We start from the raw sequence: 11,563 nt of genomic DNA, 5'->3' as shown, positions 1-11,563 counted from the left end.
AGGCACAAGTCATCTTGGGAAATGACGCATGTGGAGGATATGTCCTCCCGAATCTCGTGAAGGGCGAGGAGTGCTTAGAGCACTATAAGGAGACGGGCGGAGTGTTAGACGCCTGTGGGGACGAGAAAGGAATCGCCACGTTGGCATTCCCGGTTTGTGCTGTGATGCCGAGGCAGTGCGAAGGACACGGAGGGTGTGGATCTGATGGGGCTGACGAGGAGACGTCCGACAGCCTGGGAATCGATCACCTCTTCATGGAACACGGAGAACAAGCGGAGGGCGAAGGCAGCCCGGATGGTGAGTTGCAGGTGACCCTCACCAGTTCTCTAGGGGTAGACCGCACTCGTCTTGGAGTGTTGCAGCAGATAGAGTTCCCCGAATTAATTCGTGAAGCCAATGGAGGACGTGTTGGTCCTGAGAGGGCCACTCATTGTTACATACAGGACGGCATGCTGATGAGAGTGTTCTGCACAGAGCAGGGAACTGAGTGTGAGGAAGCAGTATGCCCTGCGTTGTTTGCCATGCGTAACGCAGTGGTGGAATCGTTAGGTTTCTCACCTTTCCAGCTGGTGTATGGACAAGGGGTGCAAGGTCTTCTGTCCATGCTGAAGGAACAATGGACACCAGGAGTGACCGTGAGCACGCTCAACGGATACGTAAGGAGCGTCTCGCATTGGCGGCAGGAATACTGGTTGGAAATTAAACTCATCCGATGGGAAGACAACGTAGTAGCAAATGCCCTGTCCTGTATGCACTAACCAGACATGACTCTTATTTTAAGGGGAGGGGTATGTGACGGTGTTCCCCCCCTTATATTTCTCCCACGCCTGCTGTAAGAGTCATGTCCACTTTACCCGAGCGTTCTCTACGTCGCAGGCATCAGTTTGGTATATGTGGGAGTGTAGTGTTCTCGCCTTGCCGAGAAATTTATAAAAGAAGAGTATTTTGGCCTCTGGTTTAGGCCCTTTAGGAAGCCAATATGGCGCTGGCTCTTCTGTTTTGCCGCCCAAACTGTGTGACGTCAGTGACACCAGATTGGTCACCGACAGTGACGTGGCACAGGGAGCCAATGAAAACCTCCCATGGCGAATATGACGTCATGAAGGAAGTGGGGTCCGGTCAGAGCGCCACGGCAGCGCCATCAGTCTAAGACAGCACGTCAAGGAGGTCGGACGTGCGCTGGGGGGTCCTGTCAGTTGGACAGTTTACCCCGACTAAGGAGGATTTATGCATCACCCGTGGTCTGCCGTCACCTGTGGGGTCTTCCTTCGTTCATCTGTTGGACCAGAGAAGGAATTGACAGAATATTGAGCAACAAGTGCTCCTTGGACAGGTGCTGTGCAGGTGAAGTCTAGGCAGTGACGTATGCGATGGCTGATAGCTTCACAGTGATGACGTAGTGGCTGGGCCAATCCTCAGTGAGGGAATCAGTCTGACACGACACGTCAAGGTGGTCGGATGTGTGAAGATTGATCCTGTCAATCTGACAGTAATACGCCACTCCCATGGATCTTACGCGTCACCCGTAGTCTGCAAGTACGCCAGAGGTCTTCATTCCATGTGTGGACCGAAGAGGGAATTGACGGAATATTGAGCATCAAGTGCTCCAGGATCGGGTGCTGTGCAGGTGAAGTCTAGGCAGTATCGTCTGGGACGTCTGATAGCTTCACAGTGACGACGTAGCGGCTGGGCCAATCCCCTGGGAAGCAGTGAAGAAGACACTAATCGGGAATCCGAACGACTGCAGCCGAGACGTAGGCAGGCAGCCGTTATTAGGAGGAGAAGTTGACGGCCGGGAGACCGACTCCAACCCTACAAGAAGTCATAGAGGAGCACGGACCTGCAGTGGAAAGAAACGGAGACGACGCGCTTATGGTGGGACGTTGATTGCGTTCCTGGAGGGCACGACAGGGTGTGTGTGGGGGCGTTCCCTACACGAGGCAGGAGCCTGGACCAGGAGCTACAACTCAACTCTCACCGGAGGATAGGTGGAAGTAGGTGATTCTCGTTTCCCTCCCAATTCCCCTTTAGTCAGCTATATTATTTAGCCAGAGTATTTTGTATGTCGTGAGCAAGGCTCACCTGTGTCACAGTAAGGCACCAGTGTGCAGAGTGGGACTATATAGAGTATTCACGAAATTTATTACTATTATTGGTGTGTGAAGGCACCCGGAGTAATTGATGAATTTACTGTGTTGATAACGTCTTTCATGAGACTTTAACATGATCAGTTATTGAGAGAGTATATATATATAAATATACTAGTATTTGGTGATAGGCTAAGTGCCCAGTAACTATATTATTAATATTATTGATGTCTATGATTTATCTATACATATATATATGTCTATGCTTGTGTATTGAATAACCATTCATGTGTGCAGTGATTAATTGTGTTATCGCCCACGAAAGGAATTACTGAGAACTCCAGTGATATATACTTGCATACGTTATCATTAAATGAAGGGCAGTGTGTTATACCATGATAGTGAATTATTGTGTCCATTAATATAGAAATGTTTGATTGAGCTCAGGATCAGTGCAGTGAAGTATTTACGTGCTATTGTCGCAAATATTGTGTGTTCGAACTTCTAGTGATCTTTGAGAATTTAAAGAAACAGGCGCCTCACGCCCCCAGGCAAACAAGTACACGAACATTCGCGCGGTGGGAGTCGCCCAGCTGATTTTGACTTTGACGTGAGGGGAAGCCTTGCCGGCTTGGCGAGTTCATGATTATATGTGGGAACGAGCGACTTCCGCCTGAAACAGCTGTTTGCTTATTGATATAATCTTGTGATGTCTTTGAATGAGTTTTAAGTAAAATACAAAATACCTTGGTGTTTATATCATCCCCTCCATATTTCTTGTGGCTTATAATACCTGAAAGGAAATAGTGATAGAAGTAAATACCTGCCTGATATCAGATCTATTGAGAGTGTTCTTGCCACTGCTACCACAATTCAACAAAACCACTGACTGTGTTACTGGACACCAGAAACACCAGTTGGCGACCTTGTGGTTAGTAGTAGAGCCCATGCCGGGGCGGGCACACAATAGTTAAGAGAACAAGTTGTGTTCCCACTCTTTCTCGATCAGAGGCCGGTTGGGATTGACTGGGATACACTCCTGGCGTACAGTGGCGCCGCGAGGATAAAGTGAAGACCCGCAGGGCTACGGTGAGTGACCTTGAGTATACTGTTACTCGCCCCCTCTCATAATGAGGTGAACCCCGACATTAAAACTTGGCTCATTAGGCAAATCGGGCTTTGCATAGTAGGCCGAGAAGTACATTCTGGCTACTAGGTATGACATATATATATATATTTATATATATATATATATATATATATATATATATATATATATATATATATATATATATATATATATATATATATATATATATATATATATATATATATAACATTTTAGACACTCAACCCATCAGGGGACTCGAATACTGTGCAACAAGGTGGCAGTTGCACGCTGTATCCACTACACCATACTTCAAAGCCATAAAGAGAGGTAGGAATTCTGGGGTATTTAACCAACCAGAACTCCAATCCTCTCCCAGGCAATGAGATAGTGTGGGACCCCCGATGCTCTTTCATCGAGCCCTGTTATATGGGAAAACTCAGTGCCAAATGCTTAATGCACAGACTACACTATTCCATTAGCTGAAGTTTATAACTTTTTAGACACTTAACCCACCAGGGGACCCAAACACTGGCCAACAAGGTGGCAGTTGCACGCTATATCCACTACACCATACTTCAAAGCCATAAAGAGAGGTAGGAATTCTGGGGTATTTAACCAACCAGAACTCCAATCCTCTCCCAGGCAATGAGATAGTGTGGGACCCCCGATGCTCTTTCATCGAGCCCTGTTATATAGGAAAACTCAGTGCCAAATGCTTAATGCACAGACTACACTATTCCAGTAGCTGAAGTTTATAACTTTTTAGACACTCAACCCACCAGGGGACTCGAACACTGGCCAACAAGGTGGCAGTTGCACGCTGTATCCACTACACCATACTTCAAAGCCATAATGAGAGGTAGGAATTCTGGGGTATTTAACCAACCAGAACTCCAATCCTCTCCTAGGCAATGAGATAGTGTGGGACCCCCGATGCTCTTTCATCGAGCCCTGTTATATGGAAAAACTCAGTGCCAAATGCTTAATGCACAGACTACCCTATTCCAGTAGCTGAAGTTTATAACTTTTAAGATACTCAACCCACCAGGGGACTCGAACACTGGCCAACAAGGTGGCAGTTGCACGCTGTATCCACTACACCATACTTCAAAGCCATAAAGAGAGGTAGGAATTCTGAGGTATTTAACCAACCAGAACTCCAGTCCTCTCCCAGGCAACGAGATAGTGTGGGACCCCCGATGCTCTTTCATCGAGCCCTGTTATATGGGAAAACTCGGTGCCAAATCCTTAATGCACAGACTACCCTATTCCAGTAGCTGAAGTTTATAACTTTTTAGACACTCAACCCACCAGGGGACTCAAACACTGGCCAACAAGGTGGCAGTTGCACGCTGTATCCACTACACCATACTTCAAAGCCATAAAGAGAGGTAGGAATTCTGGGGTATTTAACCAACCAGAACTCCAATCCTCTCCCAGGCAATGAGATAGTGTGGGACCCCCAATGCTCTTTCATCGAGCCCTGTTATATGGGAAACTCAGTGCCAAATGCTTAATGCACAGACTACCCTATTCCAGTAGCTGAAGTTTATAACTTTTTAGACACTCAACCCACCAGGGGACTCAAACACTGGCCAACAAGGTGGCAGTTGCACGCTGTATCCACTACACCATACTTCAAAGCCATAAAGAGAGATAGGAATTCTGGGGTATTTAACCAACCAGAACTCCAATCCTCTCCCAGGCAATGAGATAGTGTGGGACCCCCAATGCTCTTTCATCGAGCCCTGTTATATGGGAAACTCAGTGCCAAATGCTTAATGCACAGACTACCCTATTCCAGTAGCTGAAGTTTATAACTTTTTAGACACTCAACCCACCAGGGGACTCAAACACTGGCCAACAAGGTGGCAGTTGCACGCTGTATCCACTACACAATACTTCAAAGCCATAAAGAGAGGTAGGAATTCTGGGGTATTTAACCAACCAGAACTCCAATCCTCTCCCAGGCAATGAGATAGTGTGGGACCCCCGATGCTCTTTCATCAAGCCCTGTTATATGGAAAAACTCAGTGCCAAATGCTTAATGCACAGACTACCCTATTCTAGTAGCTGAAGTTTAGAACTTTTTAGACACTCAACCCACCAGGGGACTCGAACACTGGCCAACAAGGTGGCAGTTGCACGCTGTATCCACTACACCATACTACAAAGCCATAATGAGAGGTAGGAATTCTGGGGTATTTAACCATCCAGAACTCCAATCCTCTCCCAGGCAATGAGATAGTGTGGGACCCCCGATGCTCTTTCATCGAGCCCTGTTATATGGGAAAACTCAGTGCCAAATGCTTAATGCACAGACTACCCTATTCCAGTAGCTGAAGTTTATAACTTTTTAGACACTCAACCCACCAGGGGACTTGAACACTGGCCAACAAGGTGGCAGTTGCACGCTGTATCCACTACACCATACTTCAAAGCCATAAAGAGAGGTCTAAATCTATAAATATCTATAATATCTAAATATATAAATAAATCTATAATATATATATATATATATATACAACTTTTGAACACTTTCCCACCAGGAGACTCGAACCCTAGCCAGCACAGAAGCCTTCCAGCAACTGGCATAACAGGTACGCCTTAACCCGCTCCACCACCTGCTCAGACCCTTAAAAGAGATGGTAATTTCGGAGTATTTATATACCCCAAAGATCACCACCTCCCAAGAGCACTAGAGCAAGTGAGGGGTCATTTATACGTTTATTTCATCAAGTCCCTGTTAATATGGGAAGACACAGTGTCTATGCTTAAGGCACAACTCTCCTAAACACGAGAGTGAAGTATACAACTTTAGAACACTTTCCCACCAGGAGACTCGAACCCTAGCCAGCACAGAAGCCTTCCAGCAACTGGCATAACAGGTACGCCTTAACCCGCTCCACCACCTGCTCAGACCCTTAAAAGAGATGGTAATTTCGGAGTATTTATATACCCCAAAGATCACCACCTCCCAAGAGCACTAGAGCAAGTGAGGGGTCATTTATACGTTTATTTCATCAAGTCCCTGTTAATATGGGAAGACACAGTGTCTATGCTTAAGGCACAACTCTCCTAAACACGAGTCTCCTGGTGGGAAAGTGTTCTAAAGTTGTATACTTCACTCTCGTGTTTAGGAGAGTTGTGCCTTATATATATATATATATATATATATATATATATATATATATATATATATATATATATATATATATATATATATATATATATATATATATATATATATATATATATATATATATATATATATATATTTATATATATATATTTATATATATATATATATATATATATATATATATATATATATATATATATATATATATATTATATATATATTATATATATATTATATATATATTATATATATATATATATATATATATATATATATATATATATATATATATATATATATATATATATATATATATATATATATATATATTTATATATATATATTTATATATATATATATATATATATATATATATATATATATATATATATTATATATATATTATATATATATTATATATATATTATATATATATATATATATATATATATATATATATATATTTATATATATTTATATATATATTTATATATATTATAGATATATATATATATATAGATATATATATATTTTGACGATAATCTCTTTCCAGAGAGATTGAGCCTGCTCTTCCCTACCTGCAAGCCGGCAAGACGCCGGCTTGTCGTCAACCAGCAAACTACCGATTCCAGCCTGCCTGCTCCTGATTGGTGACTCGCCGACCGTGCACCTGCACACTGCACCTCTGCGCTATCTACCTGAATCGACGTCGGAGCCCTGACCAGATATCAACTTCAGAATATTCTTTGTGCTCCTAGAGTTGACATCTCTCTCTGGCATACTAAGCTCACTGGCTTGTATACGAAGGGAGGTATAAGCCATAGCCGATATTCTCAGCACCATTTTATTATTCCACCCTTATACTATTGTGTCTCACATTGTCTTTGCATTTATCTTTGTTATTTAATTGTACTTTTAATTCCCCCGAGATTTGTCTTTATTTTCATTTATATTTAAAGTAAATATATTAAAGTTTCATTGTTCATACTTTGTGTTTTACGTGTTCCTCCCTCTCACTTACCACAGATAACAGGCAAGCAGTCTATCTTTTTTTTATGTGTGTGACCATGCATTGACACCTACCATTGGAGGACTGCCGAACATCTACACTCCAACACTTTCCCGTCACAATATATATATAATATATAATGTATATATATATATAATGAAAAGAAAACTCCAAACGTTTTTGTGTTTTAACACATTATCAAGGAATACAGATGAAACATGGTTTTGAGACTATGGAATATTGAGACTACATTGAGACTATTGAGACTACAACTTAATCTAAAAAGATCCATAAACAAAATATAGAATTATGGAAGTGACATGATTAATAGCATATCGAAGTTAGATGATTGGGTATTCTTTCATTCTTGACCTATCACCTGCTACATGGGTGACAGCTTCTCCCCCATATCAACCTATCCTGGCTAGGCGCCCTGGAGAGGCCATTCCAGACAACCAGTGCGCAACTCCATAGTCCCCTGAACTGATGGATGCCTACTTCTACATATACAATTATCCTTTGCATAATTTCATACCACTGCAACCCATCCTCCTGTTTAGACAGTACCAATTGTGACGGTCTTCAAAAGTCACGAAATTGTGCCTACTTAGCTTTTAGATAGTAGAATACTGACTGGTAAAGATTTCTTTTAAAATGAAGCTAAAACACAAACTTAAATATTCCTAGGCCTAGCATATCACACATATTTACTATATCAAGCTTTAGATATCGTATATTAGGCCTAGGTTAGGTTAGGTTAATTTAGTTTGTCAAAGCAACACAAGTAAAAAATAGCTTTCCGGTTTATCCAATTCAATAGTTCAGATTTCTGCTTTCTAATTTCGTTGTTCGTCGGTACTGCGGTCCTCATCATTACTGTAAGTACTACCAAAACAGGAGGATGGGCTGATCAATCACATATCTTTCCAATCATAAAGCTATCTAATTTATATAATCCTGGACCTACAATAATATATCTAACTCACTACATTTAATAAATGAAGATTCAATAATATTTCTTTCAGTAACTGACTTCACTCCACAATTTGTATGAATTAGTCCGGCCAGTAAAATTATTACAATCTCTCAAGTGGACAAACAATGCATTGGACTCTAGACTTGCTCTTTTACTATATTTGTGTTCTATCATTCTCTAGTCGAAATGTTTACCACGGATGTCAGACAGGAACCAAGAGAGCGGCATCTAAACTGAGAACGGTAACTTCTTTAACACTATGGTCAGTTAGATGAGTATCTTTCGTTGTGATATTTATTATCAGCATATGTCTTCTGATTAGCTGTCAAGAGATGCCTACTGTGGCACTTTGTTCTCTCATGCTGCTCAGTCTTGAAGGGGAAGCGGTTGTGGATACCTCAGCTTACAGCTTAGACTGGGGATGTAGTTGTGGACACCTCAGCTTACAGCTTAGACTGGGGATGTAGTTGTGGACACCTCAGCTCACAGCTTAGACTGGGGATGTAGTTGTGGACACCTCAGCTTACAGCTTAGACTGGGGATGTAGATGTGGACACCTCAGCTTACAGCTTAGACTGGGGATGAAAATTTATTTGTGAGACTTTCTACTCTGCACAGAACAACATTACTTAAGGTATGGATGAGAGCATTTGGGATGAATGAGTGAGCCTGTACAAACATTTACTGAATGAACCAGTACAAACCTTTACTGAATGAACCAGTACAAACCTTTACTGAATGAACCAGTACAAACCTTTACTGAATGAACTAGTACAAACCTTTACTGAATGAACTAGTACAAACCTTTACTGAATGAACCCGTACAAACCTTTACTAAATGAACCAGTACAATAACCTTTACTGAGTGAACTAGTACAAACCTTTAGCGAATGAACCAGTACAATAACCTTTACTGAATGAACCAGTACAAACCTTTTGTGAATGAACCAGTACAATAACCTTTACTGAATGAACCAGTACAATAACCTTTACTGAGTAAACTAGTACAAACCTTTAGTGAATGAACCAGTACAAACCTTTAGTGAATGAACCAGTACAAACCTTTACTGAATGAACTAGTACAAACCTTTAGTGAATGAACCAGTACAAACCTTTACTGAATGAACCAGTACAAACCTTTACTGAATGAACCAGTACAAACCTTTACTGAATGAACCAGTACAAACCTTTACTGAATGAACCAGTACAAACCTTTACTGAATGAACCAGTACAAACCTTTACTGAATGAACCAGTACAATAACCTTTACTGAAAGAACCAGTACAATTGTTGGATATTTCCAACACCGAATACAACATTGTTGTATTCTCATTACTTATTACTAACCATACTAATTATTGTAGTAAGTAAAATTAACAACACGTAGAATTCTCATGTACTAATAATTTCATCTGTGCAGTAGGCTAGAATTCTCACGTCACCTGACGCCAGTATTGCGTCAGATTTCCTTACAGTAAACACATTATATCCAATGTATGAGAGAATTAAATTCGATTCTCCATAATTAAAGCATTCTGTATGATAACTAATTGCAGACGAATTGATCTCTAACTAAAAGCCGAATAGAGCGTTGGAATCATAGCGTCTATCTCGTGATAAAGTTAACGTCACCAGTGAATGCCATGGGGAGACATTAATTCCTCTCCCTTATATATTTACTATTCTTAAATTGGTAAATAACAATATTTTCTTCCTCTAAATAATAGGGACGCGGCGTGGGAGAGGAAGGCCAGCTCAGTACACGTGGAGAGCCGTTCAGAGGCAGACCTGCGCTTACCGTACTCATAAGAAGACGCCATTGCCCAGCAACTAGGGCAGGCGTTATCCATCCTCAGATGAAAGTCGCCACTGTGAGGCGTGAATAACCTTGCAGATAGTATCTTCAGCTGGTGCTGGTGTCAAATAAGGAGCCCTTTGACTTGGTTCTTGACGACACGTGACCGGCCAGCGAAGCGCGTCACTATCCAGGATAGGGTTAACCAGAGCCTGGGACGCGAAGCACGGCAATCTTAATACTTATACAGTGCCCACAGCTAAGTATATTCTTTTATGTGATGCATCGGGTAAAAGGTTTAATAGTAGCAGGGTGATTGTCCGTTATGACGCACGATAACATTTAATAACAGGTGATTAAAATTTGTTACCTGTAACTCTTAATTTTCTTGAATATATAGATTCAGTAGGTAAATCAGTTGCTACTGTAAAATATTTGTCTTGCAGCACGAGAGAAGAATTCTCCATGCTGCCTTCTCCCATGTTAACCCGTTCCACTCGTCAGTCGACCGAGTCCAGAGAATAAGAGGAACTTCCATGGCTTTCTAAAGGAATCTTCATTAAGCTAAGATTTATTTCCTTTTATAATTCTATTGCAATTTCTTGTGTGCAGAATTCTTTGGGAATAATATGTGGTTTACTGTAATTCATTACTATGTTCATAATCTATGTTTCCCTTTATAGTAATGATATCAGTTTCAATATTATTTTATAGGATTAGATTATTATTAATTGAATTAGTGAACGAACCACACTAATTCCTGGACGTACTTACCTCCAGTAATAACCCCCCAATGTAGGTGTTTGAGGTTTGTTTCATTTAAGAATACAGCCCATTAATTATTTCTATGATCATATTTTCTAGTTTTATCCATAGTTACTGGTTTCATCTAGGAATTATCTAATGATCAGAAATTATCAGTTTCCCTCTTTACTATAAAAGCGGGTGGTCCTTCGTAATTTAATTTGCTACATTAATATTTAAATAATCATATTCAAGCCCCAAATATCCCACAACAATAACCTTTACTGAATGAACCAGTACAATAACCTTTACTGAGTGAACCAGTACAAACCTTTACTGAGTGAACCAGTACAAACCTTTACTGAGTGAACCAGTACAAACCTTTACTGAGTGAACCAGTACAAACCTTTACTGAATGAACCAGTACAAACCTTTACTGAATGAACCAGTACAAATCTTTACTGAATGAACCAGTACAAACCTTTACTGAATGAACTAGTACGAACCTTTACTGAATGAACTAGTACAAACCTTTACTGAATGAACCAGTACAAACCTTTACTGAATGAACCAGTACAAACCTTTACTGAATGAACCAGTACAAACCTTTACTGAATGAACTAGTACAAACCTTTACTGAATGAACTAGTACAAACCTTTACTGAATGAACCAGTACAATAACCTTTACTGAGTGAACT

The 11,563-nt window shown here is 40.8% G+C and overlaps 1 protein-coding gene across 1 annotated transcript in view; it reads right to left on the bottom strand.

The window, feature by feature from the left end:
* Positions 1-7,524: 7,524 nt before the first annotated feature.
* The window catches only part of LOC123751618 (alpha-amylase-like), a 52,049-nt gene continuing 48,010 nt past the window's right edge, over positions 7,525-11,563 (bottom strand). The window contains exon 6 of the mRNA XM_069320563.1: positions 7,525-8,900. Coding sequence (XP_069176664.1) covers positions 8,889-8,900 — 12 coding nt within the window. The 3' untranslated portion in view covers positions 7,525-8,888. The remainder of the gene's footprint in view (positions 8,901-11,563) is intronic.

This window comes from Procambarus clarkii, unplaced genomic scaffold, assembly GCF_040958095.1.
Source record: "Procambarus clarkii isolate CNS0578487 unplaced genomic scaffold, FALCON_Pclarkii_2.0 HiC_scaffold_186, whole genome shotgun sequence".
Taxonomy (NCBI): domain Eukaryota; kingdom Metazoa; phylum Arthropoda; class Malacostraca; order Decapoda; family Cambaridae; genus Procambarus; species Procambarus clarkii.
The sequence above is the reverse complement of the archived record's forward strand: the minus strand, read 5'-3'. Positions and strand labels throughout refer to the sequence as shown.